We start from the raw sequence: 27,302 nt of genomic DNA on the forward strand, positions 1-27,302 counted from the left end.
GAGAATGTACAAGTATGTTTTTTTGTTATATGGATTAACTAGATCTATGTGGGCTAAGCGAAGAAAGTTCAAAAGATTAAAATTTGTAATTGGTTTAAGAGTGAAAATACAACATCATTCACGTTGTTCTAATTTAAATTTTCCTTTCTTCTTATTAGAAATATCATTAACTTCGATCCTCCCAAAATCGCTAAGACTGCCCACTCGCTCGCTTTAGTCTGTAAAGAAACTGAATTCATTCATCCTATCGACTGCACCTATAGTTCCAATACCACCTACTAATTATAAACTCCCTACTCGGCTTACATCACAAAGCTAACTGCCTATGGAATCAACAGGGTGAAAATCTAGCATTAGATCGATTTCATCACAACTTTTTACTCTACCATCGGGAACAACAATGACCTCAGCATTTTATTTAATTCTTTAGTCAATTCTAGCTTTAACATTTTTACTCATAACGTTCCCATTTTCACCTTAACCTCCAAAAGCCATCTATATAATTGTAGTGTTACTATCCAATCCTGCTAATATACCATTCATTCCATTTTCTTTTATCCCACAATCCGTTAAAAATAATCTTTAAATAGATTTGTTTTGAGATAATAATCCACCTAGAGCAATACCACCAGCATCATAAACTTCATTTCCAGAAACATCTAAATGGCGAATTCTAGTTTTTTATGATGTTAAAATCTACGAAAATTAACGAAAACCAGATGAAGTGAATGCATTATGTGATAAATTAAGTGACGTCAACTATCCAGTGCAACTAAGCTATCCCAGTGCAATAAGCCCGGAATCTGATATAAAGTTTTTAGATAAAGAAATGCCTGAAAGAGAAATATATTAGGACTATTGTATAATTATTATTATATTGGTTATGCCTAAGTTAGAGATCTTAGTATCATCTAGATTTAACGTAGTTAAATTTCTACAATTAACTATGACCTGAGCTATAAACACACAACTCTCATCAGTTAAATCATTTTAAGCTAAATTAAGTGCATGAAGTGAGAAGTTACCCTCTAGATTTGCGGCTAACAATTCAATTGATTAGTGATTTAGCTTAGCATTTTAAAGTTCTAAAACGCGTAAGTATTGATTTGTTCTTAAACTCTTAGTAAAATGATATATTGTATTACTAAGTGTATTCTTCCTCATCTATAAGTCTTATATTTATGAATTTTCTAATAATATATTGAGCTTCTCGGCAGCTTATACAGATATTCCTGTATTTCTTAACCCAAGTGAAACAAGACTATTTTAATTTGCCAAAATTTCTAAAGCTTCTTCTAAAGTATCATTAATTTAATTTCCTCCTATATGAAGGGTTTTTAGTTATTATGCTTAATTTATAATATCAAGTATTCTTTGTCCTATAAGATTATCTGAAATTTTTAGAGAAATTAAATTTTAAGTAAATGTTGCAATTTATACAGCATCCGAATCATTCAACTAGCAAGAAAATAATTCACATGACTGTAATTGTGATAAAGTACTTAATACATTTGAAAACAATGGAAAATTATCAATATTTGAATTTGAAATATGAATTTCTTTCAAGTTTATTGCATATTTTAAAGTTTAATAAATAGCTTTCCATTGTAGCGGAACTAAAGTATTAGCTGATGTTAATCTAAATTAAACTAATTCAGTGATATTAGATCTAAGTTCTTATATAAATGATTCATTTTTCTCATTTAATTATTCAACTAGATTTAATGATTTAATTGATGATGTTTAACGCTATTTTTTAGAGATTTTAGTAAGTTATTGTGTTTAAAGTTGTTTACATTATGTATTGAATATGAAAGTAAAAGAATTTTCATGTGGTTTCATTATTATATGGAGTGGATTTAGGGCCATATTAACTAATTATCATATATAGAATGAATATAAATTGTTATAAAACAGTAAAATAAAGTATATTTCTCGTTGTAGTAATTTTCTATTCACTAAGTAGAATCATGTGACGGTAAAATTACTATTTAATATTTAATAAAAATATAAAACTATTAAAATTAAACCATTAGATCATTGCATTGCAACACTATCTCTATTAAGTTAACTAACACGAACAGTGCTTTACCTACTATCTCCACCTTATAATGTTTCTCCTCCAACGCTCTCTCGGAGACTCATAAATTGTTTAGAACTTCTAAGTGCAACGTTTTTGTTGAAAAGATTAGTAACAGACTATCTTTCCTTCGTTTTCTTATCTTCTTCTTCCTGATCAGCCGTTTTAGTAAGTTCAACCATAACGCTCTATCTGATTTCATCATTGGCAGCAGCCTGAGCGGCTACAGTATCTTAAGTAGGGTCTTTACGATTCTTATTAAGTTTATGGAGCTTAGAATATTTGATGAAATAGAAAACAATAAATCCATAACCAATAATAGCATTTATTACTTCAGCTAAAGCAATAATCAAATACAATGGTGAATTATCTGCTATTTCATACAAAGTGTAATAAAGGTAACCACAACCGAAAACAAGCATTGGAAGTTATAATAAAGCTGACATAAGAGATTTAGATTCTAATTGCATGAAAGCTATAGAAAGATAATAAGGAATAGGCAATAGCATACACCATGCACCCGCCATTGCAGCAGAAACAGACTGTTTAATATTGTAATAAAAGAACGGAGTCTTTTCTTCAGGAGGAATAGGTAGAATTCCTTCGGCCAAAAACTGAGAAACATAAATTGCAATCAAACAAATTGGTATTGTGATTGCATACTAATAAATAACAGTCCAGACAAAAGTTTCATATATTCTAGTAACCTTTTTAACACCCATATTATAGCCGGCAAGTTGAGCAAACACATCTCTGAAAGCAAAATGAAGAGACTGTAAAAGCGCTTTTACACGAGTAAAAACAAGCAAACGAACATTCTAAATAAGCTTATAATCTTCCTATTTGACCAAGTATTGAACAAACAAAACAGCCTCCAACATCAAAATTGAATCGGTAGCAACGTTCAAGAGTGGAGTGAAGCAATTTGCAATAATTTAAAGCAAAATCTTAGGCCTTATAGGACTCAATCTCTTGAATTAAAATTTCAAAACCCCCCTATATTCTACATCTAAAAAGTTATATTTCATAATAAGAATGAACATCCAAATCGTTATTATACCATTACTTACAATATAAGCAATGGCAGCGTTAGTTAAACTGATGCCTATATAGGTTGAATTAACATAGCAATTAACTAGGAAACCTATAAATAACAACTATTCTGTAATATCGCGAATTAAAACTACGAAATACCTGCTTTCTGATTTCAAAAATGGTGTCAAACTGCGCGAAAAAATATTTGTAATAGAGGCCACACCAGCACGGATAAGCAAGTATTGACCAACAATTTCGCTAGTAAAGAACGTCTAAAGAGCAGCAAAATAGAGCACGATTGCAATCATTCCCCATACGAAAGCGGCCACGAAGTAATGAGCGAAGTATATATTAGCTGCCACAATTTAATTTTTAGAAATGTTCCTTGAAGCAAAAATATTGGCCGAGGAGGCGAGAGCAAAGCTTATATGCATGGAAATCAGCTCATATATGGGTTGTAGGAGGATCATTGGTTGCACGGCCTCGATCCCAAGAAAGCGTGTAACTACAGCAATTTCGATCGTTTTAGATATCTGAGGAAGCAAGTGTGAGACCAGGTGCACGGGGTACGATCGTGGGATTAGTTGCTTGATTGGGTCTGTTCCCATTCTGAGTGTTATCTCATCAACCTGAGCATGTTTGGATGCCGATGAGGAACCTGAGGAGGAACCAAATGACATCTCTGAACCGCGATCTGCGTTGTCACCATCCATTAGATTATACGGAGCGGTTTTATATTAAGATTATTATTATATTATTATATTAATATACAAAAATTAGTTTTTTTTAAATAAGAAAGATCAAAATAATATTATATAAATACAAAGATCAAAAAATAAAAATAGTTAAAGTATAAAATTGTATTTTACTTTTAATGAAGTAATGTGATTTTTTAGCTTTGTTTGTTGACAAATAGTATACGTTTAGGATTTAAACTCCTAAAATTACAACCACCGTAATTCATCTCACTATTCCACCCTCTGGCCCATTGTTTTACCTAAACCTCTAGTCATTGCTCTCATTACTTCGTTTTCTACTTCAAATTTAGTCACTATTTCATGTTATTCCTCAATAATAATACTCTTTGACTGCAGCTCTTTTTTTAACTTTTCGCACTCAACAGATTTTAAAAATAGTCTCTCCCTAATCTCTTATAGACATTTTTCCATTGCTTATATCTGTTAATTCACACATATTTATCCCGTCTCTGGCAAATTAACAACACCGAAACACCCATTAATATTATTAATCTAAAATGATAATTTATCAATAACTTTCTATTGTTATTCGTTTTCAATACTTATCTCGTACACTAGCTTCTAATACCCTGTTAGAACCTACAAAAAATCACGTGGGGCTGAGAAATCGTATTCATCAACATTAATTGTCCTGATAAATTTTTCTTGGATTTATACTTATTATAGAAGCTCATTCCCAGCTACTTTATGTGCTGCTATCTCTGCCTTATGGTTCAGTATCTCTACGTCTTTTTCTTCTAACATAAGAGAGAATTCGATTTCTTATTTGTTTATTATATCTTAGTAGTAACAAATTTTTTATGCATAACCTTTTTTCTCTTTGTCTTGCAATAGTTATATGTGCTCCAGAGCTTAATTAGAGTGTAGACGACCTGTCATTTTGGCATTTTCTATCTCATTTTAGAGCCTAAAATTTGTAGCCTTTTCACCATCCAGAGCGTCGATTAGGTCCTTTTTAAGTACTTCGAGACGCTGTACGCGCGCTTACAGAAGGTCGCTTTGTGTACTCACAGAAACGATCTTTTACCTAAATGTTGCATTTTCAGCTGTAAGTTTTTCAGTCTTTAAAGTACTTTCCTCCAACTGCTACTTTAGCACATTCTGTGTACGTGCTGATGACAGCTGTAGCTCGTGTAACGCCTAATTTAGGAGTGTTATTTGATTATTCTATGAATTTAATGCTAGATCTGGTACTTTTATAGGCGGATCGTCCTTCTAGATCGAGTGAAATAAGAAAGAAGAAATATCTGTCATTTTTGGCGGAAGGTATTATAATGTTGTATTACTATATATATTAATATATAGTAAGAAAGTTCTATTTTCAATTTTGTTATTCTAAAATTCCGATGTTACTTGAAATAAAAAGACTTTATAAATCCACAATCACTTAAGATATGTAGTAAAGCAAAATTAGAATACTTTTAAGTTTTCAAGGATGCTTCCAAATAGTGCTTCTATTATACTTTTATATGAAATATAATAAGAGCAATTCAAAAGTGGTAGTTCAATCATACAATAACATTCATCAAGATATTGTAATTCAAATTGTTTAAATATGAAAAAGTATCACTATCATTAATCACTATCTAACAGAACATGTTATAAACTATAAATTTTTTTGTGCTTTACAAATGTGTAACACATATTATTCACTATTCTCATCATATTAAATCAGAGTCTGATCCCATATGTAAATTAAGCGAGAATGCAAGTCTATCTATATTTTCACATTTCTAGCTAGCCTTGACTGGTGGCCACTGTTTATTAAATTCATAGCTTCCCTATCGTTGACTTTTTCGCTGCTCATATCGGGTAAAAACACCTAGAACGGCTTCATTCAGTGCGTAAATGTCAGATGCAAGTCTCTAAGATCTTGGTATCCGTATCGGCGAAAGTGCAGATTTTTGTAATCTCGCTACAGTATCCAGTTCTTCTCCAACTGTTCCTCGTTAGATTCGTGCTCGGGTTAGACTCCTTAATTATTCTAGCTGCAACTCTCTTGTGGTGTTCGTTTTTTATGATTTCTTGGTGTAGGAGTTCGATATTTTCTTCGCATTGGCTGTCGTTATAAGAAGTGGGTATGTACTTAAATCCTTGCTGTATGCTGGTGTGAAGCTGAGCAGACTACGCTGTTGCAGGTTTTTGTTAGTTTTAAGTGCGAAATCCATTTTCCAGTTTTAAATATTATTTATTAGAAAGTAAAAATATGATTAATAAATTTAAAATACATAGAATAATGATTGTATATAAATAATAATTGCAGAAACAAAAAAATACAATAGCAGTATATTAAATTATTAATCATGGATATACGATTAAGCCTTAGCGGATATAAACCACAACTTTTATTAGATATATAATTATATATTGTTAAACCTTCTTTTGTCTTTGTTTTGATTTAAAAACATGCAGTGAATCGTTATAAAAATAAAATGGAACAAGCGATATCAGATAACTGCTGTTGCGCCCAAAATTCTATTAATCTAAAAAAGACATGCTTCACTCAAAAGATGTATAAAATATCATCAAGACTGAGCCCGTCGCGCTCAATAGCTGTAACTGCCCCGTCCTGCTTTTTGGGTTAGATAAAGTGCTTTTTGGCGCTCTTGCCGTAAATTTCTGCGAGGAGTCCCTCCACATTCTTGGCATTCAGATTCTTGAAGCTGATAAGCTCCGTGATCTTGTACTTGTTGATGAGGTAAACATTCTTTCCCTCCTTTCTGAGCTTTTCATAAAGCTCGTAGACTTCCTTGATAGTCTCTTTGGATGCGAAGAAAGTCGGAATAAAAAGTGCTGCATCGAACAGTTTCTCGTCATTGAGCACCTAGGAGTTACACTTATCAATTGCAGCTGTTGGAACGTCTCTTTCGAGTACCTATGTAGCGCAGTGCAAAGAACCGTACATGGACGTAATTGACCTGAACGGAACGTACTCCACTACAATACGTATATTGTTTTTCTGGCAGTAAGTTTTGAACACTGGGTGGCGCTCGATAAAGAGCTTGGATTCTTCGTGGACAGTTAAAATATGGAATGCCCCATCTGTGAATCCCAAATGGAGCATATTGCAACCGTATGCGAGCTAGTACTTATGAGGGATGGCTATGATGCTGTATCCGGATTATTCTAAATATTGCTTCAGTTCTATGTTCGTCCTCTTTTCATTGAGTGCGTAGAAGCTCTTATGCTCATCTGAATATCCGCCCAAGTGAACCCACTCGTCCACATATCTGAGCTTATCCGGATTGATCAAAATTTCTTCATCGATCAAAATGAGTTTGTCGTGCAATGGGCTGCAAGTACAATCAAGGTGCATTCTATCCTAATCCTGGTCGAATGTATCTTTTACAATGATGAACTTGTCAGTTCCGAGGAGGTCGTGCTCCATAAGATGGATTCCAGCGGTATAAGAGCTTCTGAGTCCAACACCAAGTGCGCCGATCCCGTTGTTTAAGGCTATGAAATCACCACCTTCAATAGTGGCTTTAGGAGTTAACTTGTTTGCACCACCGCAGATGGGGATGTGTCTCTCGTAAGTGAACTCTCCAATTCTACCAATTGGTCTAATTCCAATCTTTTTTAATACGAATTCCATCAATGCGTTCTCACCTAGACGCTATTCAGCTGAAAAATTTCCTATTACCACACCCTTTGCAGTAGTAATCTATTAATCCCGCGTAAACACGATGTTACCAAGAGCGCGCATTTCAGTCTTTGTAGTGATAACGTTAGTGTTGTTCGTAGTGGCTTCAAGATACACTACAGGAGCTGTTAAAATTACCTTTACAAGCGACTCCGGAGAGAGTGATTTGATAACTTTCATCTTGTAGTCATCACTTGCATACTCTTCTGGGCCGATATATGTGAGCTACTATGCTGCGTATTCCTCCAACTCTAGACGCTGAGCAGGATCAGTAGTGTTGGAGCGCAATATTTCACAAACTTCCAATACGTTAATACCATGTGATTAAAGAACTTTTTGGAAATTACGATGTTGGGCTAGGGCTGACTCAGGGTTTATTGGGCACTCATAGAGCGAGCCAGCAGGATGAAGGCAATTTACAAAAACAGCGAGCTCAGGTTCGTATACTAATATAGTCCTAGCGGTGGCATGTTCTGAATGTTACTAGGGTTTTATCTACATTTGATTTGTTGAAGGAAAGTAAAATAATTATAAGTATTCTCACATTTCTACTAGATACTTTTAAATTTGTGAGAATTTTAACAGGTTTTATAATATGTTATAAAATAATTATAATGCTAACTAACATTATAATATTATACTACATAATAATTATAATACATAAAACCTCTAGAATGAAAATCATAGTTAAAATCCTAAAAACGAAAGAAACGCTTTCAGTTGAGGTTCCTTAAGAAGCCAATATCCAGGAAATTATCAGTTAACTTAATTCTGTCCATAATATTAATGGAGAGATTAGGTTAGTGCATAATGCAAAAATGTTAAAACCTGATTAGTCTATTGCATCTGCACAACTAATTGATGACGTAGTTTTATATGCAACTATAAAAGAGGTTAAAAAGGTGGTAATAGAAGAGACAAACATGCCAGAACTTTAAGTTTAATAGACTCAATCGTAACCATAGTAACCGTAGCAGCAAGTACAAGGTAAAATCCCATTTTAAATGCCTCATTTGAATTAAGACCCAAAAGAAATGATGTAAAATCCGTTTGTTTAATAAATGATGTAAGCTCCTGGATTTATGGAATCCATGATGAATAATCCTATGATGCAGTAGCTTAAGGAAAAGAATCCATAAATAGCTGAATTGTTAGAAGATCCAGAACTGCAAAAATAAATGGCTGATACAATGTCTGATCCAGTTAAACTCGATGAAATGTTGAGATAGTAAGACGCGATGATGAACACTGTTTAAAACACACCAGGGGCAATGTAGATGTATTAAAAATTATAATATGATATGGAAGAAATCTAAAATGACTTTATGCAAAAATAAGGATCAACAGCTGGCAATGGATTTTTACCAGATGATGATAACAAAAATTAACAGGCTGGAACTGGTGCTTACCACACAAAAAATATAAAAGTAGATGAATTTTCATTAAATTTACCAAGATCTTATACAGATACTCTTTAAGGCTTTTATGGTGACTAAGCTGGAACAAAACCTTAAAACTAACAAAATTAATAGTATCAAGCTCCTTAAAATAATATGTTTGGTGGAATTCCTGATTTTGCCAACATGCCTAATATGCCTAATAAACAGTAAATGGATACTTTAATGAATGATCCTCAAATGCAATAAATGATTGACGGCATGATAGACAATCCAGAGATGTTTAACATGTATATGTAAAATCCTATGATTAGATAGTAACTAGAATAGTCAAATCCTATGATGGCCCAGATGCTTGATAACCCAGAATAAATGCGTAATATGATGATTTAGGCTAGAAATATGATGAGAAATGGTGATATGTAATAAGCTCCATAAATACCTAAAAATAATGGTTTTGCCCCCAGAGCTGCTGTAGCTTAATCATAAGAAGAAAAGTTATAGGATCTCAAGTAAAGATTTGGTGCTTAATGTACAATGATTAAAGATATGGGCCTTGACTTTTAGGAAAACGAAATCTTGCTTGCCCTGGATTTCTGTAATGGAAATGTGGAAACTGCAATTAATTATCTGCTTGATAATTAGTGATGAAAAGGAGATCAATATAGTTTTTTATAGTATAGAGTATAATTAAAGTCTGTGCGGCCTTTAATAACACCTCTAGTTATTTAATTCAACCACAGTTCTACAATGACCACCCAACGCTAATTTCATTTTATTACCTACTCCTAAATGCTAATATAATTTTCTTTCTTACATGAGGTATTAAACGATATCTAATATGTAAAATTTTTATTTTTATAACTTAGTGTATTTATTATTTTTACGTCTAGGATGTCAATCTACTCAAATATCGGCCCATTTATGGACTTGGATCCGCAAATATCCCTATCTAATTATGGTAGCCATATCAGAAGTCAAATAACTATTATTTAGTATTAAAAAGCTATCCGTAAATTCTATAATGGAAAGTTCATAAATAATCCATTAAAATAACACATTTAAAGTCGATTTATTTTTAAGCGACTTAGTAAACGCAGTAATATTTTAAAACCCATACTCTTTCCTAGACGAACTCTCGAAATTTGAAATCAGTAGCTTAAAATTAGTTGAATTTTCTCACTCTAACGAAAGTTATATTTTGCAGCTTCCCAACTCGAAATCACCATCTTCTTCTCCTACACTCTGAAGATACGAAAAGATAGTCTGGGATTCTGAAGCAATTGGAACCTCCTCAATAACAGCCAACCTGTTCTTTTTTGCACCCGTTCGGTGCCTAAAGGACTGAATTTTTTTCATTAGCAACACTGTAGACACTCGCAGATAAAATTAATAGAGCCAAAGTTTTTCAAATATTTAATAATTATACATTTATCTATGTTAATTTTTACTCCCTTTAAACTTAATTGGAACGAACTTTATTATTAATATATAATAGTATATATATTCTAAAATGCTGGAAGAAAACTGGAAAAACACCAAATTAATTTGATTCTTACAGGAATGGCGTACTCACTCGGTTGAATTAACTCTATTCTTCTTTTTACACCAATATGATCACATCTCAATGTCATCTAGGAGGATAAGTACTTCCGAGCACAGAACGAGGTCGCTAGACTCAGAATTGTCGAGATAAATCTATGTAAAAATAAACCTGGAGTCCGAGGCGATCGGTGCCTCCTCCATCTTAATGTACTTGATCTTTGGTGTGCTCGTACGTGACTTGTTCTTTAGCGAGTTAATCCGCCTCATTTGTAATTTAAAATGAAAGTGATGTTTACAATTAATTAATAATATACGTTAATATTCATAATAAAAAACCGAAATTCTTTACTTTCCGCCCACTGAATTTGATCACAAAAGTTTGTCTGCACCATTCCAGTCCACTCCTACAACAGGTAGCAGCGTCTAGAGTAGATTCTCAACGAAGCTATCCATTTCGTTCCTCTCGTACCCTTCTCTGTCATATTTTACACTCAACTGATACAACACTTTCTGGTCGTCCAATTAATCGAAATATACAAATTCCAATTTACCACTTTCCAAATTTCTGGTTTTCCACTTCTAACAAAAAAGAACTGTATAATGCGCTTCGTTAAAGCACACCCAAATGGGGAATTTGACGCCACTTTTGAGGTTCTTTCCGACTTTCAAGTAATCGAAAAACTCAAAAATTGTGACGATTCCAACGTCAGAAACTTGGTGCGCCCCCTTCAAAATCATCCCTCCAACGTCCAAGTCGCCGTCGTGGAGTGATGCTGTTGCTCGGCCGATCAGCATCAAATTTACCAATTCTTGAGAGCAATTGTTAAAATTCGAGAATAAACTAGATGAGTTGAAGCCTGTCTGGTCAAAATCCTGAGCCAGGATGTTGTCTATCCCGCGTGACAAAATAAAGGTAACAACCATGCAAGGGATGAACGAAGTGATTTGGGCCGAAAACGCGAAATTTAAGAAAGATTTTGACGATAAAAATAATTTTAAATTGTCGTTTTATATAGTGCATACTTAAAAATTCTACATATCTTAGACCACAAAATCAAGTTGTATTTATGGTTCATCAAAAGAAAGTGGAAGAACAAAATTAGTGGATTTCGGGTTTATTATATATAATATATCAAAAAGTGCAGACAAAGCGGCGCTTTGAAAATTATTTTCTGTTTTGATTTTGTAAGGTTCGCCAAAAAACTGATATTTTAGCATTCTAGCCTGAACGACCGCCAAAAAACCACAGGGGCCACCGTTCGACTAGTGCAGACCCCACGTTTGTGGGTTTTCGAGAGTCTGAGGCTTCTCGCTCAGCTTGAAAAGCGATTAGTACCAGTTATCAGAAATATTTTTCACGCGCTTTTCAGCGAATAGAGTTTTGAAAAAATTGTTCAAGTTTGATGTTTATGAGATATAAGAGCTTAGTATAGTGAAACTTGAGTGTTTTTGTGACGCTGATGTGGGGAGTGCTTTTTTAAGCGTTTACTGCTTGGATGGCTAAGACCATATTGAGGCAGAATTTGTGGTTGCAAACAGGGTTTCTGGGTCGATGGAGATTGCTTTTTTGGTAGTTTTCTTTGCGGATGACGGGCGTGATTTTAAGGGCCTTTGGGAGCTTAGTGATTGAATATAGCCGTTAATTAGGAGTTCTAATGTTGATTTAATATATGGTTGCCCTGCATCTTTTTTATCTTTCTCTTCTAGAGCTTGCTTACGCAAATTAAGTGCATCGATCATTTCTGAGCGTTTTGAAATTGCAGTCGATGGTAGTTCAACCTATAGTTATTTTTATGTTTCTCTGAAGTTGTTTACAAGCAAGTATTCTTTGAATAGCGCTATAATTAAATCGTCATTGGAAAACGACATTGTAAAATTTTAAAAAATAAATACGATGGTATTATATAGTTTATATAAATACTTTAAGTCCACTCCAAATTCATAATGTCTGAAGTACCGCACGAGCTCATTGAACAGACTTTCCAGCTCTACACTGACCTGTCCCCCGAATACGTTGTTGCAAAAGAGAAGCTGCAACGTCCCCCTGTGAAAGCTATTTTAGATGCCTTTAAAATTGCATCTGATTTTACTCGAGGCGCATTTCCTCCCGCGAACCTGATCAGAACAGAGTTCCCAGCTGAACAGAAACAGGAACGGTAAGATTACATCGCATAGATGATCGATATTGTTAAAAGTGAATCTGGGCGTGATATTCAAGCCTCCGCAAAAGCAATAACTGGTGGAAAGGAGGTAGAATTCACTCTCCACATGCTCATTGCACTGTTCGAAACAGCTAAGAATATGCCTCCCCCAAGCTAGAAATAGGATACAGAGATTGTAGAAGAAAGGAATGTCGTTTAGGAGGTGCCCCAGCAAGCATATTAAGAGCCTGAACCAGTTTTTGAGACACAAAAAGCTTAATTCTCTGATGATTAATTTAGTTCTGAACCATAAAATGAGGACCCAACTGAAGAGCTTATATAATACACTTTCGATTTACTTGAAAATGTAATCAACCTCCCTTAAATATCAAATAAAGCACTCTTACGACCCCCTGTTAAAATTTTATAAGAGATTTTTACTGCTTTTCATGACTGTACAAACTCAAAATTCCCAACAGCTGAGGTTACAGTACGTGAAGAATTTTCAAAGGAGCAGAAGGAGGAACGTTAATCTTATATTGAATCTATCATTAAATAGGTTATTCAATACTCTGGTGAAAATTTGAGTGTTTAAGCCAAGGCTATTACTGGAGGAAAATAGGTTGCTTACACATTATACTTATTAATTACTATGTGCAGAATAGCAAGAAAGATTAATAACGGGACATTTTAAGAACCAGTTAGTTAATCTTAATAAAATGTATAGGATATCTTCTCTCAGCCTTCTCCTTAAATTCCAGACCCTATTTAAGAATAAGAATAACCGTAGGGTTTTGCATAAGAACCAGTAGCATAATAGTAAATATATGAGATAAAACATGACGATTAGTCTGAAAAGTAACGTTAGATAGATGAAGAAGAAGATTAAAGAAGATATGCTGAAGCTAGAAGAAAGTAACAAGAAATTGAAGAGGAGTAGAGCAGAAGACTTACAAATGTATTCTCTGAAGCATAGACATAAAAAGCTACTTTTAATCGTCCACCACCTTCCCAATAAACTAAGAGACAATAAAACATTGAAAGTAATGTTGTTATTACTAAAAAATATATTGAAGATTCTGATTCTGAAAAAGAAGAAGAGCTACCTGAGTAATAATAACACGCGACTGGATTTGGCGCTTTTACAGATGCTGCTTAAACTGCATAAAATGAGTTTTAAAATGCCTTAGGTACTGATTAAGCACCAACTAAATAAATTAACTCATCAAATCAAAAACTTGTCAATGCTATTTCTGATTCTATTAGAAGAATTATTCCATTTTCAAAAGCAACTAGTTTTTTGGAAGAGCACTTAGTTAGAATGAGATAAGACTTAGTAGCTGCTAGTGATGATGTAGATTTTTAGATGAAAAATTTAAATAAAGCTGTTAATTTAGAAGGAAAAGGAAAGAGTGTTTTAGATGCTAAGGTTAGGAGTTTATCCGATCAGGGTGAGTAAATAAGAGCTAGCTTTAACGAATTATACAGTTAAGGATTTTTGATGTGAAAGGTTTTGGTATTTAATAATTTTTTCTCTAATAATATCAAACACTCTCTTAGTTATTCTAGTTATTAAATTAGGAACGCATCACAATATTGCTTAAAAATTATAACCATCTCTCACTCATTAGTCATACACATCTATTTAAATTATTAGGTATAATTTGTCTTTGATGATAGTATGCTTATTTGACTCCTCTGGCTTGATTTTGTATTAAAAATAAATCCATCATTATGTTATATACTCAAGGCAGGTAAATTATAATCTTACGAATATTACTTTTCTCGCATGAATAGTGATGGAAGATGCTGTTTAATTGTCATTTTATTTTTAGATCTTAATTTTTTCATTTTTATAGATGAAAAAATATTTGCTATAATTTATTATTTAAGTACATTCAAACTTTAATACTGTAATGTAAATTTAAAGATTAATATTATATATTAACCGTATTATTAAATAATTAGACTTTTCAAATTAAAAACAAAAATTTATTATTAAATAAATAATATATTAATTTAGAAGATATTTTTAATTCAACTAGTAAGGCTCATTAAGCCCGAATAACAGCTTTACAACATGATCTTCAATTTAAAGTAAACTATAATACACTATTAGTAGAAACAACAAAATAAAAGGGAAAATAACAAATATTAAGATAATATTATATACAATATACAATAAAATTTGAAAATTTCCCTTCTAAATGAAATCTCCCCCATCCTCTTTATTATCTTTATTTACAGCTCCTTAGATAATATCATCTACAGTTATTTCTGGCTATCACAATCAAACAAAGCTATATGCAATAACAGCTGATAGGGACTTACTTACTGATAACTATATAAAAATATTTTCAGAACTAATTTCATAGGATATTTTTATTATAAATAAGCTATTTAAGCTAAAATCTAATTATATTGTAACATTTCCAACATAATTTTCACCTCTTAAAGAGTATGTAACCGAAACTATTCTTTCTAATTAACAAACTAATATTATCATTATTTAGCTATTAAATTTAGTCAATATGACACATTGTAAAAAGTTTATTCACGGTAATATTAACACAAATAATTTATATTATATCCAGAATAAGCTTTACTTAGGTTTATGTGGTCCCTGGAGCGATAATTATTTTGAAATACAAATTAATGATATCAGCCAGAAAAATGATTTAATTTCCTGTGGGAAAGTTATATTAGAGCTTATTGCCAATAAATAAACTTTAGGTGTAGGCGAATTTCAAGTAGCTGCAGATATGCTTATTTAAGGTGAAAGATGCGGAAAAGTTCTTGATTTCCTAGAACGAAAAGGCAATAATACCACAAAATAGTACAACAACGATTTTATCAAGCATACAAGAAAAAAAGACTTTAATGATAAGATAAGCGAGCTCAAAAATTTGGAAAAATAAATTTCTTTAGAAGTGGAATTTCCAGATATCATTAATATACAATAAGACGAATATTGTCTAAAAATTTTATAACTAAAAAATTAAGCCAAAGAAGTGGAAATTGATTATAAAACAATAATTGATGGTGTTAATAACAAATATAATACTATATTAACACAATATGATAAACTTGATCGTCTTTTTAAAGAAACTGATGAATTAACATATAATAATACTAATAGTAAGAAAAAAATTATTATTCAACAGAATAAGTCTAATAATTCGTAAATCGACCGAAAACCTACGAAAAAGGAGTTTGCTATTGAAATTTTTAAAATTTCCGCTAATTTCAACACACAAATGGAAATTGATTTTGCATTTTCGCTTTAATTTGACAATTTTATTTTTTCTGGTGAATCTGGCAAGCAATTTGTCCCCAAAACTGACAAGAAACTTATTAATTTCAAGGCATAAATTGACGTTTTTGGCGAAAAAAGTGAAGGAGCGGACGAAAAATTTGGTATCATTATTATGTGTTGTAAATACTAAAAAGTTAAAGAATTTTACAGCTTCAGTGTGAAAATTGGAAGCGGGGAGGGCCGTTTTTGGATACTATCTTCTTGTGGAAAAGTTAGTTTATATATTTAAATAGATGGGTGGGATAATTGAGTGAATTTTTATATATTATTATTATTATTATTATTTATTCATAATTATAAATCTAGAACACGGGTATATTCAATAAATAGTATAATAACTTATTTTTATAACTCGAAAAAGATATAGAGATACTAAATAAATATATTATGATGTTTCTGTGGTTTTTAATATAACTGATAATAATTAGCCTTTATAATCGTAGAGTAAAATTTAGATTTAATTTATCAATATTTTATCGTTAAAAAATACAATAGTTTGAGACAATGAAATTGGTTAACAAAGCTAAAAGCACGAATAAGCTACCTAAGGTATCTGCACGTATTTCTGTATAAGCTTAAGAGAGTGTTATTCCAGATTTAGAGGTGAGCGTCTTATCTCGATAAAGTACTGTCGAAGAGCTTGATGACCTATTATAAATGGTGTCTGACTGGTCGGACTTGGACAATTGGACGAAATGAGTCACTTCCTGCGGGCCCTGAGCAGCAGCGCCTCGCGTGCCCTGCGGAGGTCGGTCGCCCGCTGGCGCTGGACGGCGTAGCGCTCGCCCATGGCCCGGAGCTGGGCCTGCTGGCGCTCCATCTTCGCCTCGATGCCGGCGACGACCTGGTGCAGCCCCAGGAGCTCGGCCACCGCGACGGCGATCTGCTCGCGGAACATGCGGCTGTCCTCGGTGACCTCGCTGCAGGTGCTCTCGCTCACCTCCACCATCAGGAGGGACCGCGACACCTGCCGCACGAAGGAGGGCTCGGGCGAGCGGGCGGAGAGCAGCAGGTCCTCCCTCGCGCCGAGCGCCTTGGGCCGCAGGGACAGCGCGGGGTACAGCGCGTCCGCGAAGGCCTTCGCCGCCTTCTGGGCCCGCGGCGTGCACAGCGGCGCCAGCACCGGCGGGGTGGTGGGCCGGTCTTCTGCAGCAGTGCCTTCATTCTGGTTGGACGAAGTAGTTTGCCCTACCATATGGCTAACTGCCAGAAATGTCGGCGGAGTGAAAACGTAAACTTAACAGCACTCAGATCGCACCCATGGTTTCAGTGGTCTCGTCTCCGCGCCAGCTCGCGTCAGAAGGCGGCGTCCTGTCAGCACACGGTGTAGCCGAAGCGGTCCTCGAAGTCGAAGGCCTGCACCACCGCGCCGAGGAGGGTCACACCGGCCAGCGCGGGGGCCTGCAGGGAGAGGCAGAGGCGCGCCGAGGGCGGGATGTCCAGCAGCGCGCGGTTGCCCACCAGCGGCACCGCTATGTCCCCGGCGGCGGTGTGCACGAGGCAGGACCCCACGGCGCAGGGCGCGGCCAGCACTACCTCCCGCACCCTCACGATCGCGTCGAAGGCGAAGTGCAGGGGCTGCCCGCTGGCGTCCAGAGGGAACTGCGGGCGGGCGAGCAGGAGCGGGCCCAGGTCCATTCGAAGTCCGCTCCGAATGCTCACTCCACGGCGGTCCGTCATCTTCGACGCGAACCCCGCCCTCACGCGGCTCGCGCGCTCCCAGCTGCTGGGGACGCAGATCGTAGACCTCGGCCAGGCGGTGGCGGCCCTGCAGGCGGAGCAGGACGCCCTGCGCACCGAGCAGTGCCAGCTGCGCTACGACATCGCGGAGCTCACCGCCCGGCCCCCCGCGGTGCGCCATGCCCCCCTCCTGCACTTCGAGGCCTTCTACCCTACCGAGGCGCGCGGCAACGCCCCCCTCCTGCGCACCGAGCTGGCCCGCCTCCGCGCCGAGATCGGCCAGCTGGGCGCGCTCCTCACCACAGCACCCGGCCCGCCTGCGCAACCTCCGCCGCCTGCCACAGTGCCCTGAGCTGCAGGTCCAGGTACGCCGCGCTCCAGTGCTGCTCCGCGCCCTGCTGGCGAAGGGCGTCCGCCTGCTGCGCCGCGTTCCGGCTCGAGATGTCGCTGAAGTTCGCCAGCGAGTCAGTCATTAGGGGGATAGATCGATCCAACTCAGGAAGCTCGCGCACTCGGAAAATCTACTCAATTGGATCGACCTTTCCGTCCTCAGTGAGCGCTTTCAGCACACCCTTATAGTCGGCCAAAGAGCAGTAATTTTTGCCTTTGACCAGCCCTGTATATTTTTTAACCATCTCGATGGTGAGCATGTAGTGGTTCTTCATGCCACTGCGCATTTGCTTTAGGTTGGAGTGCCGGTTGTGGTTACAGTCAAACCAGTAGAAGATCGCCAGCAGCTCAATATGTCTAATTTTCCACCTATAGACACTACCAGCTATATAGCAGTAGAATTTTTTCATTTTTTAATCGATTCACCTCGCTTTTAGTGAAATCTACATTTTAATCTTAAATCAATTCGCGTTTAATGACAATAATTTATTCACTATTTACGTCATATTCCCAATTATATACAAAAGTATTACATACCACCCTTCCACATAGAAAAAATGCAAATCCCGGAAACGACCCAAAAGTTCTCAGCGCTGAGCACAATCTCTGGAAACTAGGTTTCCACTAAAAATATCAATCTAAAGTCCAAAACCCCACTTCCGCACGTGATGCCCTCAGATTTTGAGATTGTAGCGCTTTTAGGGGCTGGCGATGCCGGCCGCGTGTACCTCGCGAAGAACCTGAAAGCATTCATTCCGCAGGCAAAGAACCAGAAAATCTTCGCCCTCAAAGTCCTCTCAAAGCGCGATTTGGTGGAGCGGAACAAAACGAAGCGTTTCGTATAAGAATACGAAGTATTGTCGCAGTTGGATCACCCTTTCCTGGCGCGCATGTACGCCGCATTTTCGGACCAGCGCAACTACTACCTGCTAATGGAATTTTGCGAGGGCGGCGAGCTGGCGCAAATCCTCAAAAAACAGGCATTTTTGCAGGAAAATGTCGCAAAATAATACGTTTCTGAGCTCCTGACGGCGCTCGAATATCTGCATTTCCACGGCATAATTTACAGGGATTTGAAGACCGAAAACGTCCTAATCCGCAACGATCACGTGAAACTCACGGATTTTGACCTCGCGAAACAAGTGATATAAGCGCAGCAAATCGCTTCATTTGAGCCCAAAATGTACAAGAAAAAACTGCTTTTTCCCACTCCAATTCACCAGTCCTCGACGTCGTTCGTCGGCACTGCGGAGTACCTCTCGCCGGACGTCATTTCGGGCCAGCACTCGCAGGCAGCGGATTTCTGGTCCCTCGGGATTTTGATTTACGAGCTTTTGTACGGAAAAACGCCTTTTTACACTCCAAATTCTGGATTTCAGGCGATTTCGCGTCGAATTCAGGCCGGAATTTACGCGTTTCCGGCGTTCCCGAAAGTGAGCGAAAACGCGAAGGATTTGATCAAAAAATTGCTCACTTTGAAGCCCGAAAATCGGCTCGGATTTCAGTTCGGAATCGCAGAAATTAAGGCCCATTTGTGGTTCAAGGGCGTCAATTTCGCGAGAATTTACGAAAGTGAAAATCAAATTCAAATTGATTTTCCACTCCAATAATTTAGGGAGCTTCCGCGGGCGCTGGAAGTGATGAGCCGCGATTTCGCGGGAACGGGCTTTTCGCTGCCGGCGGGGGCGCATGAGCTGTGCGAGAAGATGATATAAGCGTACGAGAAAAACGGCCTTATCGCGCGGCCGAAAGCGTGCAATTTTGACGAGGAAATGGGCGTGGAAAACGTTAATTTGAACGCCAACGGAATCGGGACCATCAGCGGTGCGAAAACGGAGGCGAAACGCGTCGGTCTGAGGGATTTGTTCGCGCGGCGCGAGGGCCAGCGGGCGAGTTTGAGCGCCGCGAGGGGCGAGGGCGACGTTGAGGAGTGAACGGTTTGGGCACGCGTTGCAAATTATCGCATAACGGGCGCTGGGGGAAAATCGCTAGTCAGCAGATCAAAATATAGGGGTGGGGTGAAGCCGTTTGGGACTCGCGAAAAGGAAGTGAAAATTTTCGGTAAATACTATTATTATATAATATAATATGTTTTTGATTTCAAAAATGGGTTGTGCAGGCGCAGACGAAATAGACGACGAGCTGAAGCATGCCGCGCCAGATTTTGAGCTGCAAACCAATCCTGCCTATACCGCATACTGCTAGGCAGATTTCAGGTGCCAGTTCAAGCCGTTTGAAATGGCGGATTTGTTTTTCGAGGACTTCGAAATCGCGTAATGCGACCCGCCAGAGGCGAGTAAAAAGGCGAGTAAAAAGAAAGGCGACGACTCAGATTCAGAGCCTGAGGAAAGGGAGTTCAAGCAGATGCACTATCGAAGCGTCAGGATGCGCTTCAGTATTTTTTCTGAAAAAATGCGATAGATTTACGATTTCCTAACGCCGCAGGACGTGTGCGCAAGTCATAATTATATCAACTTTAGACACGGTTTTCAGCTGAGGCGCATGGCGGAATTCGCAGATGTTCATATTTCCGTTGAGGAGTTCATAAACTATGGATATGTGTTTTATAGGTTTAACGAAATTCTCAAGAATCCAGCGCTGGCCATCTTCTACTGGTTTGACTGTAACCACAACCGGCACTCCAACCTAAAGCAAATGCGCAGTGGCATGAAGAACCACTACATGCTCACCATCGAGATGGTTAAAAAATATACAGGGCTGGTCAAAGGCAAAAATTACTGCTCTTTGGCCGACTATAAGGGTGTGCTGAAAGCGCTCACTGAGGACGGAAAGGTCGATCCAATTGAGTAGATTTTCCGAGTGCGCGAGCTTCCTGAGTTGGATCGATCTATCCCCCTAATGACTGACTCGCTGGCGAACTTCAGCGACATCTCGAGCCGGAACGCGGCGCAGCAGGCGGACGCCCTTCGCCAGCAGGGCGCGGAGCAGCACTGGAGCGCGGCGTACCTGGACCTGCAGCTCAGGGCACTGTGGCAGGCGGCGGAGGTTGCGCAGGCGGGCCGGGTGCTGTGGTGAGGAGCGCGCCCAGCTGGCCGATCTCGGCGCGGAGGCGGGCCAGCTCGGTGCGCAGGAGGGGGGCGTTGCCGCGCGCCTCGGTAGGGTAGAAGGCCTCGAAGTGCAGGAGGGGGGCATGGCGCACCGCGGGGGGCCGGGCGGTGAGCTCCGCGATGTCGTAGCGCAGCTGGCACTGCTCGGTGCGCAGGGCGTCCTGCTCCGCCTGCAGGGCCGCCACCGCCTGGCCGAGGTCTACGATCTGCGTCCCCAGCAGCTGGGAGCGCGCGAGCCGCGTGAGGGCGGGGTTCGCGTCGAAGATGACGGACCGCCGTGGAGTGAGCATTCGGAGCGGACTTCGAATGGACCTGGGCCCGCTCCTGCTCGCCCGCCCGCAGTTCCCTCTGGACGCCAGCGGGCAGCCCCTGCACTTCGCCTTCGACGCGATCGTGAGGGTGCGGGAGGTAGTGCTGGCCGCGCCCTGCGCCGTGGGGTCCTGCCTCGTGCACACCGCCGCCGGGGACATAGCGGTGCCGCTGGTGGGCAACCGCGCGCTGCTGGACATCCCGCCCTCGGCGCGCCTCTGCCTCTCCCTGCAGGCCCCCGCGCTGGCCGGTGTGACCCTCCTCGGCGCGGTGGTGCAGGCCTTCAACTTCGAGGACCGCTTCGGCTACACCGTGTGCTGACAGGACGCCGCCTTCTGACGCGAGCTGGCGCGGAGACGAGACCACTGAAACCATGGGTGCGATCTGAGTGCTGTTAAGTTTACGTTTTCACTCCGCCGACATTTCTGGCAGTTAGCCATATGGTAGGGCAAACTACTTCGTCCAACCAGAATGAAGGCACTGCTGCAGAAGACCGGCCCGCCACCCCGCCGGTGCTGGCGCCGCTGTGCACGCCGCGGGCCCAGAAGGCGGCGAAGGCCTTCGCGGACGCGCTGTACCCCGCGCTGTCCCTGCGGCCCAAGGCGCTCGGCGCGAGGGAGGACCTGCTGCTCTCCGCCCGCTCGCCCGAGCCCTCCTTCGTGCGGCAGGTGTCGCGGTCCCTCCTGATGGTGGAGGTGAGCGAGAGCACCTGCAGCGAGGTCACCGAGGACAGCCGCATGTTCCGCGAGCAGATCGCCGTCGCGGTGGCCGAGCTCCTGGGGCTGCACCAGGTCGTCGCCGGCATCGAGGCGAAGATGGAGCGCCAGCAGGCCCAGCTCCGGGCCATGGGCGAGCGCTACGCCGTCCAGCGCCAGCGGGCGACCGACCTCCGCAGGGCACGCGAGGCGCTGCTGCTCAGGGCCCGCAGGAAGTGACTCATTTCGTCCAATTGTCCAAGTCCGACCAGTCCGACACCTGCGACAATATGTCAGTTAATTGATCTGCTGACCCTTCGTAGCAAAGGCTTCGTGAGTCTTAGGGAATGATCTGCTCAATTACAAGCTAAGTTTATACCAGTCGGTGCTGGGGCAAATTTTTGTTCTTTGTTTATCGCTTAATTAATTTCATTTTTATTTACTTAACATTAATAGTAATTTAAAGGAATTATAAATTTATCGAATCATCACTTGTTGAGAATTTAACTATTTCTGTTATTTACATTCTATCAGTAACATTTATTATCGCTGACAAAGCAATACCATATGAAATATCCAACTAATTAACTTATTATCAGCTAAGAACAAACTTCTCTCCTCGACTATTACTTATTTACGTAAATAAATGAGTATATATGTATATTTGTAAAAATATGTAAATATATATTCATTTATATAATTAACTCTTATAAAAGTGCATTCCAAGCAGCCATAATGCATTTTTAAGCTAAATCAGCAACTCAGCAAATCGATCACTCGCCTTCGGCCTCTGCTTCTACCTCCCCGCCCTCTGCGATTTTCTTCTTGTACCCGCTGAAAAACTGGTCCATCTCCCCACCTTCTATTTCACCGCCTTATTCCTCGCCGTCGCCTTCAGCTCCGGCCCTAAACATCCCCTTCGCGAAAATGATCTTTCCGGTAAAGCCGATCTTTAGCTCCTTCTCGGCCTCGGCCTTTTCGGCCTCTTCTAGCTGCTGTTGCACCCTCTTCTGCTTCCACACGGCGAAGGTCTCCTCGTTCACCGGTGTTCCCTGCGTTATCGCGTTCCGCTTCCTTTCGATTTCCTCCTCGAACTGCTCGTTGTCCAAATCCTCGTCGAAGTCCTCAGGCTTCTCGAAGAGCACAAAATCGATTGGGATGCAATGTCTGTACTGGCAATATCCCTGCTGCTTCTCGTGGGCGCAGTTCCAGCCAAATCCGATGACGTTCTCTCTGCACGCCTGGATGAAATTCTTACAAATGAGGTCAGAGTAGTTATGCGTTCTCGTGCGGTCCTGGAAATCAGCGAGCATTTCGCTTAAGACTTCGTCGTAGTCTTTTCCGTTTTTGAAGCTTTTTTGTTTTGCTCTGTATTCGATGATTTGGTCGCGCATTTCTCTATAGATATCCAGCTTACCCATGTCTTCTGAAACGTAATCCTTAGCTTTATCAAGCTTTTCCTGCTCTTTGCGCATTTTTTCTTCTAGTATTTGCTGTGGCGTCATAATTTCCACTTTCTCACCGTGTGAATATTTACATTTCTCAGCTTTGTCGCAGCAGCCGTATTGGTGGAGAATACAGGGGTAATTTTTAGGATTTTCGCCTTCGGGGACAGGGGGTTGCTTCAAAGTCGATCTAAGCATTTAAAGCTATTGTAAACGCTTTTCGTCCTCTTTTTACTTCTTAAGGATGTCAGCCTGAGATTATTAAAGCTTGCTTGGTAAAGCATTCTTTATAACAGTATCAACTTTGTTTTAAACTTATTTTTATACAGCCTATATCTGCTACTGTACTTTTTTGGATTTATTCTTGTTTTTCAGACCAAAAGTAGCATCTTCTATCGTCTGCTTTGCCTCTTTTTATAGTGCTTTCTTGGAAACATCCAATTGCTTCTTTGGTGGCATTACGACTCAAAGTGGAATGGAAAATGGACAGGATTAATAAATAATTTATATATCATAATGTTATTAAAAGAATCTTTCCACTCCCCATTCCATAATGTCACTAGTTTCACTGTCATCTAAAGCTTAAATGGTTGATAACGAGCCAATTGAAGAACAATTCTGTAATGAAGAGGAAAACTATGAAATAGAAGAAGTCTAAAACTAACCTAGAAATCTTCTTGAACTATCTGATTCTGTATCTATTGACGAAGAACTTTTAGCTCATCGTAAGCTTCTTATTGAATAGAACATACCCGAACCAGCACCAGCACCATAGAATACTCAATATGATCCCAGATCAGATCTACCAAATTCACCTGAACAGACTTTAGCTCGCCTTTCTAGAGTAAGTTATATCCTATCAAACTTCAAAAATGAAAGAAACCCATAGGTTCCACGTCCCACATATGTTTAAATCCTAAAATAAGATGTCATCAATCTCTATGGATATTCTGATGATGTTGCTGAAATTTTACTTGGAGTTTTCGGCCCAGTAGAGTTCCTTAGTTTTGTATAAGCTTCTGAAAAACCTAGACCACTCACAATCAGGGTAAATCCTTTGAAGGCAAAAAGAAGAGATGTTGCCGCCGCACTACTTTCTAGAGGAGTGGAATTGGAGCCCATAACTTGGTCTCCTGATGGTCTTACTGTGTTTTCATCCTAAATACCCCTAGGTGCAACTCCTGAATATCTGAAAGGTCTTTATATGATATAAGATGCTGCTTCTATGATGCCAGTTTTGGCTCTTCGTCCCCAAGCTAATGAAAAAATTATCGATATATCAGCAGCACCAGGAGGTAAAACTACACATATCGCTTCCTTAATGAAAAACACTGGCGTACTTATTGCTAATGATTTTAACCGTTTAAGAATTGATGCATTATAGGCAAATTTAGCTAGAATGGGAGTTACTAACACAATTGTTGTAAATTATGATGGTCGAAAGTTACCTTATGGTGGAATGGACAGAGTACTGTTAGATGCACCTTGTACTGGTCTTGGTGTTATCTGCAAGGATCCTAAAGCAAAATGTTCTAGAAACTTTTAAGACCTAGACCGATAGTAGGCTCTTTAAAGAGAGCTTTTATGGCATGCAATAGATATGGTATCTAACAAATCTAATTCTCCAAGAATGATTGTGTATTCAACATGCTCTGTAACTATCGCAGAAAATGAAGCTGTTGTCGACTGGGTATTATAAAAGCGTGGTGACTGTTAAATTGTTGAGACTGGTTTAGTATCTGGTAATCCAGGTATTGGAAATTATAGAGGTAAGAAGTTCTTTTATGGAATGGAAAAATCTCGAAGATTCTATCCTCATACACATAACGTATAGGGCTTTTATGTTTGCTGTATCTAGAGGAAACCTGGTATGAAACCTCTAGTTGAAAAATTTAATTAGGTTGCTGGTAAGGATGAATGATGATGATTAAATTCACTTTTTATTAAGTTTTAAACCAGGTATAAATACCAGCCCAGGAATAATAGATTTTTAAACAGGTTCAACGATCTTATTCACGTCTTTTTTCTAAGTTAAGCTAGTTGGTATAATATATGAAATATTATCACCTTTCAAAACTACTAAACCAATATCACGGCGTATGTTATTTTATTCACAGGTAGCTTATTTGAGAACAACATTCATAAAATTGTCAAATTTAAGTAGTATACCCGATATCGTAGATTTGTCATTTAGTTTTATAGATACTAGCGTATTAAGATGATGTTTAAGTTAGAAGGACATTATTGTTAATACATTATTGTTATATTATATTAAATAAATAAACTGATTAAAAAATTAAAATTAAATCACGCAAAATATACTCATGATTTCATTTTATTGATATACTCACCCTTTAACTATTAGCACTATTAAGATTTATATTTAGAAAGCTAGAAAGTCTTAAATCTCTATACAGTACTTTATAATCTTCAACTGACTAATCATTGCTAAACAGTTGGAGTAAGGAATTTGCATCCACTTGGTATGAATTATTGGGAATCTTTTAATAAATATCTAGTGAAGGAAGTAAACCTGTGTACGATTGTTTTGTCTTAATAAAATTGAATTCTTTCGGCTTTTTAAATATTTTTTTCATTTTTATTCTATTACTTATTCATATTATCAGGAAATATAACAGTTACAACCCGCAGGTTAATCAGTTTCTAAAGACTATTTTGCTAACTATCATTATATATAGAATAAATACTTTATTGGATTATTTATTGATCAACAAAACTATTGTGGTTTCATGGAAGAGGAAACTTGTTACTTACATGTATCTTACAGATAATTATTGACTTAAAATATAAAGTAGAATATAAACTGATAATATTATATTAATTCTTATAACTTGTCATATCATCGAGTACGCATCTTCAGCAATGCCATTACTACAAATCCAATCATTATATTAACTGCACAACGGCTTCGTCATGAAGATACTCATGAGCGAATTGTTCTCAGAATCACACATTTTCATACCAAAGATACCGTCCAAAGTGATGGGGTTCCACTATTTTTTGATCTATGCTAGACGCCCTAGATAACCCACTCAGCTCTTTCTTAGCGGATAATTTCTCCCAAAATACTGTTAAATCAGTTAGTTCTGATCTACTTCCCTATTTTCCTTGATAAAGACCGGGAACGCTCCTCCGAGGCCCGCCCTAGGAGAAACAGTCTAATCCACTGCTCCCAGTGCATGTACCGTCATATAAACAACCAACGCTCGATCATGGAATCCAATACCATAAAACTAGTTGAGCAGTGAGGGCGTAATCCAGCAGAAGTTGGCGCGGGAGTCGGGGTTGTATGGCTCCTCCGGCAAAATAAATCCACATTTGAAGATGTTATTGATCATTTCCGTTTTGTACATGAATACTGCATTGTGTTTTATGGCAGTGATCATTGATCATGTAAGCGAGAATGTGGATAAGCGCATCGATGAAGCTATTCTCCTGCTAGTACCAGGACAGCTTCGGACATGAGTGAATAATCAAGACGATCAGGAAGCAGTGCAGGTAAAATAACTATTATTTTTTGTACTGTGCATCTTCCAGGAAGAACCTGCCACATTTCTTCTCAGACCTAGTGACAGAAATAGTCAAAGCATCGTAAATAGACAGGGCCACTGCTGTGGTACTAGATTCCTCGTAGAACTCCCAAACTATGGATACAGGACTTCAGCTGATAGCTTGGCTCCGGAGTGGATGCCCTTTCTGTAATCGAAACAGGTGTTACCACCGACACATAGAATATTCAAGATGCTGTATTTTCTGCAGACTTCAACTTGGGAAATGAC

At 38.9% G+C, this 27,302-nt stretch overlaps 23 protein-coding genes across 23 annotated transcripts; 8 read left to right on the plus strand and 15 right to left on the minus strand. All coding sequences in view use genetic code 6, as the record gives it.

Moving 5' to 3' along the window:
- Positions 1-114: 114 nt before the first annotated feature.
- SS50377_27816 (uncharacterized protein) lies at positions 115-1,842 on the minus strand (the record flags this gene model as incomplete). Its single annotated transcript, XM_067911595.1, has 1 exon — positions 115-1,842. The coding sequence occupies one exon, from the start codon at positions 1,840-1,842 to the stop codon at positions 115-117; it is 1,728 nt and encodes a 575-aa protein (XP_067760617.1).
- Positions 1,843-2,037: 195 nt separating this feature from the next.
- On the minus strand, positions 2,038-3,828 carry SS50377_27817 (Transmembrane domain-containing protein; the record flags this gene model as incomplete). The annotated part of the gene is made up of 1 exon (XM_067911596.1): positions 2,038-3,828. One exon carries the CDS (start codon positions 3,826-3,828, stop codon positions 2,038-2,040), a length of 1,791 nt encoding a protein of 596 aa, XP_067760618.1.
- A 252-nt stretch (positions 3,829-4,080) lies between these two features.
- On the minus strand, positions 4,081-5,127 carry SS50377_27818 (uncharacterized protein; the record flags this gene model as incomplete). Its single annotated transcript, XM_067911597.1, has 1 exon — positions 4,081-5,127. One exon carries the CDS (start codon positions 5,125-5,127, stop codon positions 4,081-4,083), a length of 1,047 nt encoding a protein of 348 aa, XP_067760619.1.
- A 407-nt stretch (positions 5,128-5,534) lies between these two features.
- On the minus strand, positions 5,535-6,041 carry SS50377_27819 (uncharacterized protein; the record flags this gene model as incomplete). Its single annotated transcript, XM_067911598.1, has 1 exon — positions 5,535-6,041. The coding sequence occupies one exon, from the start codon at positions 6,039-6,041 to the stop codon at positions 5,535-5,537; it is 507 nt and encodes a 168-aa protein (XP_067760620.1).
- A 335-nt stretch (positions 6,042-6,376) lies between these two features.
- On the minus strand, positions 6,377-8,017 carry SS50377_27820 (Arginine deiminase; the record flags this gene model as incomplete). The annotated part of the gene is made up of 1 exon (XM_067911599.1): positions 6,377-8,017. The coding sequence occupies one exon, from the start codon at positions 8,015-8,017 to the stop codon at positions 6,377-6,379; it is 1,641 nt and encodes a 546-aa protein (XP_067760621.1).
- A 173-nt stretch (positions 8,018-8,190) lies between these two features.
- SS50377_27821 (putative Ubiquitin protein) lies at positions 8,191-9,561 on the plus strand (the record flags this gene model as incomplete). Its single annotated transcript, XM_067911600.1, has 1 exon — positions 8,191-9,561. One exon carries the CDS (start codon positions 8,191-8,193, stop codon positions 9,559-9,561), a length of 1,371 nt encoding a protein of 456 aa, XP_067760622.1.
- A 531-nt stretch (positions 9,562-10,092) lies between these two features.
- Positions 10,093-10,344, minus strand: SS50377_27822 (uncharacterized protein; the record flags this gene model as incomplete). The annotated part of the gene is made up of 1 exon (XM_067911601.1): positions 10,093-10,344. The coding sequence occupies one exon, from the start codon at positions 10,342-10,344 to the stop codon at positions 10,093-10,095; it is 252 nt and encodes an 83-aa protein (XP_067760623.1).
- Positions 10,345-10,530: 186 nt separating this feature from the next.
- Positions 10,531-10,725, minus strand: SS50377_27823 (uncharacterized protein; the record flags this gene model as incomplete). Its single annotated transcript, XM_067911602.1, has 1 exon — positions 10,531-10,725. One exon carries the CDS (start codon positions 10,723-10,725, stop codon positions 10,531-10,533), a length of 195 nt encoding a protein of 64 aa, XP_067760624.1.
- A 102-nt stretch (positions 10,726-10,827) lies between these two features.
- SS50377_27824 (uncharacterized protein) lies at positions 10,828-12,327 on the minus strand (the record flags this gene model as incomplete). Its single annotated transcript, XM_067911603.1, has 1 exon — positions 10,828-12,327. One exon carries the CDS (start codon positions 12,325-12,327, stop codon positions 10,828-10,830), a length of 1,500 nt encoding a protein of 499 aa, XP_067760625.1.
- Positions 12,328-12,402: 75 nt separating this feature from the next.
- SS50377_27825 (Microtubule-binding protein MIP-T3) lies at positions 12,403-14,106 on the plus strand (the record flags this gene model as incomplete). The annotated part of the gene is made up of 1 exon (XM_067911604.1): positions 12,403-14,106. One exon carries the CDS (start codon positions 12,403-12,405, stop codon positions 14,104-14,106), a length of 1,704 nt encoding a protein of 567 aa, XP_067760626.1.
- Positions 14,107-14,219: 113 nt separating this feature from the next.
- Positions 14,220-14,450, minus strand: SS50377_27826 (uncharacterized protein; the record flags this gene model as incomplete). The annotated part of the gene is made up of 1 exon (XM_067911605.1): positions 14,220-14,450. One exon carries the CDS (start codon positions 14,448-14,450, stop codon positions 14,220-14,222), a length of 231 nt encoding a protein of 76 aa, XP_067760627.1.
- Positions 14,451-14,806: 356 nt separating this feature from the next.
- On the plus strand, positions 14,807-16,165 carry SS50377_27827 (uncharacterized protein; the record flags this gene model as incomplete). Its single annotated transcript, XM_067911606.1, has 1 exon — positions 14,807-16,165. One exon carries the CDS (start codon positions 14,807-14,809, stop codon positions 16,163-16,165), a length of 1,359 nt encoding a protein of 452 aa, XP_067760628.1.
- A 137-nt stretch (positions 16,166-16,302) lies between these two features.
- SS50377_27828 (uncharacterized protein) lies at positions 16,303-16,614 on the plus strand (the record flags this gene model as incomplete). Its single annotated transcript, XM_067911607.1, has 1 exon — positions 16,303-16,614. The coding sequence occupies one exon, from the start codon at positions 16,303-16,305 to the stop codon at positions 16,612-16,614; it is 312 nt and encodes a 103-aa protein (XP_067760629.1).
- Position 16,615: 1 nt separating this feature from the next.
- On the minus strand, positions 16,616-17,776 carry SS50377_27829 (uncharacterized protein; the record flags this gene model as incomplete). The annotated part of the gene is made up of 1 exon (XM_067911608.1): positions 16,616-17,776. The coding sequence occupies one exon, from the start codon at positions 17,774-17,776 to the stop codon at positions 16,616-16,618; it is 1,161 nt and encodes a 386-aa protein (XP_067760630.1).
- A 115-nt stretch (positions 17,777-17,891) lies between these two features.
- Positions 17,892-18,395, minus strand: SS50377_27830 (uncharacterized protein; the record flags this gene model as incomplete). Its single annotated transcript, XM_067911609.1, has 1 exon — positions 17,892-18,395. One exon carries the CDS (start codon positions 18,393-18,395, stop codon positions 17,892-17,894), a length of 504 nt encoding a protein of 167 aa, XP_067760631.1.
- Positions 18,396-18,542: 147 nt separating this feature from the next.
- Positions 18,543-19,919, plus strand: SS50377_27831 (Kinase, AGC; the record flags this gene model as incomplete). Its single annotated transcript, XM_067911610.1, has 1 exon — positions 18,543-19,919. One exon carries the CDS (start codon positions 18,543-18,545, stop codon positions 19,917-19,919), a length of 1,377 nt encoding a protein of 458 aa, XP_067760632.1.
- Positions 19,920-20,091: 172 nt separating this feature from the next.
- Positions 20,092-21,021, plus strand: SS50377_27832 (uncharacterized protein; the record flags this gene model as incomplete). Its single annotated transcript, XM_067911611.1, has 1 exon — positions 20,092-21,021. One exon carries the CDS (start codon positions 20,092-20,094, stop codon positions 21,019-21,021), a length of 930 nt encoding a protein of 309 aa, XP_067760633.1.
- A 115-nt stretch (positions 21,022-21,136) lies between these two features.
- Positions 21,137-22,297, plus strand: SS50377_27833 (uncharacterized protein; the record flags this gene model as incomplete). The annotated part of the gene is made up of 1 exon (XM_067911612.1): positions 21,137-22,297. The coding sequence occupies one exon, from the start codon at positions 21,137-21,139 to the stop codon at positions 22,295-22,297; it is 1,161 nt and encodes a 386-aa protein (XP_067760634.1).
- Positions 22,298-22,830: 533 nt separating this feature from the next.
- Positions 22,831-23,961, minus strand: SS50377_27834 (Zinc finger domain-containing protein; the record flags this gene model as incomplete). The annotated part of the gene is made up of 1 exon (XM_067911613.1): positions 22,831-23,961. One exon carries the CDS (start codon positions 23,959-23,961, stop codon positions 22,831-22,833), a length of 1,131 nt encoding a protein of 376 aa, XP_067760635.1.
- A 94-nt stretch (positions 23,962-24,055) lies between these two features.
- On the plus strand, positions 24,056-25,423 carry SS50377_27835 (Nucleolar protein NOP2; the record flags this gene model as incomplete). The annotated part of the gene is made up of 1 exon (XM_067911614.1): positions 24,056-25,423. One exon carries the CDS (start codon positions 24,056-24,058, stop codon positions 25,421-25,423), a length of 1,368 nt encoding a protein of 455 aa, XP_067760636.1.
- Positions 25,424-25,435: 12 nt separating this feature from the next.
- Positions 25,436-25,744, minus strand: SS50377_27836 (LSM domain-containing protein; the record flags this gene model as incomplete). Its single annotated transcript, XM_067911615.1, has 1 exon — positions 25,436-25,744. One exon carries the CDS (start codon positions 25,742-25,744, stop codon positions 25,436-25,438), a length of 309 nt encoding a protein of 102 aa, XP_067760637.1.
- Positions 25,745-25,832: 88 nt separating this feature from the next.
- On the minus strand, positions 25,833-26,099 carry SS50377_27837 (uncharacterized protein; the record flags this gene model as incomplete). The annotated part of the gene is made up of 1 exon (XM_067911616.1): positions 25,833-26,099. One exon carries the CDS (start codon positions 26,097-26,099, stop codon positions 25,833-25,835), a length of 267 nt encoding a protein of 88 aa, XP_067760638.1.
- A 456-nt stretch (positions 26,100-26,555) lies between these two features.
- Positions 26,556-26,909, minus strand: SS50377_27838 (alcohol dehydrogenase; the record flags this gene model as incomplete). The annotated part of the gene is made up of 1 exon (XM_067911617.1): positions 26,556-26,909. The coding sequence occupies one exon, from the start codon at positions 26,907-26,909 to the stop codon at positions 26,556-26,558; it is 354 nt and encodes a 117-aa protein (XP_067760639.1).
- Between the last annotated feature and the right edge of the window lie 393 nt (positions 26,910-27,302).

This window comes from Spironucleus salmonicida, chromosome 8 (genome assembly GCF_000497125.1).
Source record: "Spironucleus salmonicida strain ATCC 50377 chromosome 8, whole genome shotgun sequence".
In the NCBI taxonomy this organism is placed as follows: Eukaryota; Fornicata; order Diplomonadida; family Hexamitidae; genus Spironucleus; species Spironucleus salmonicida.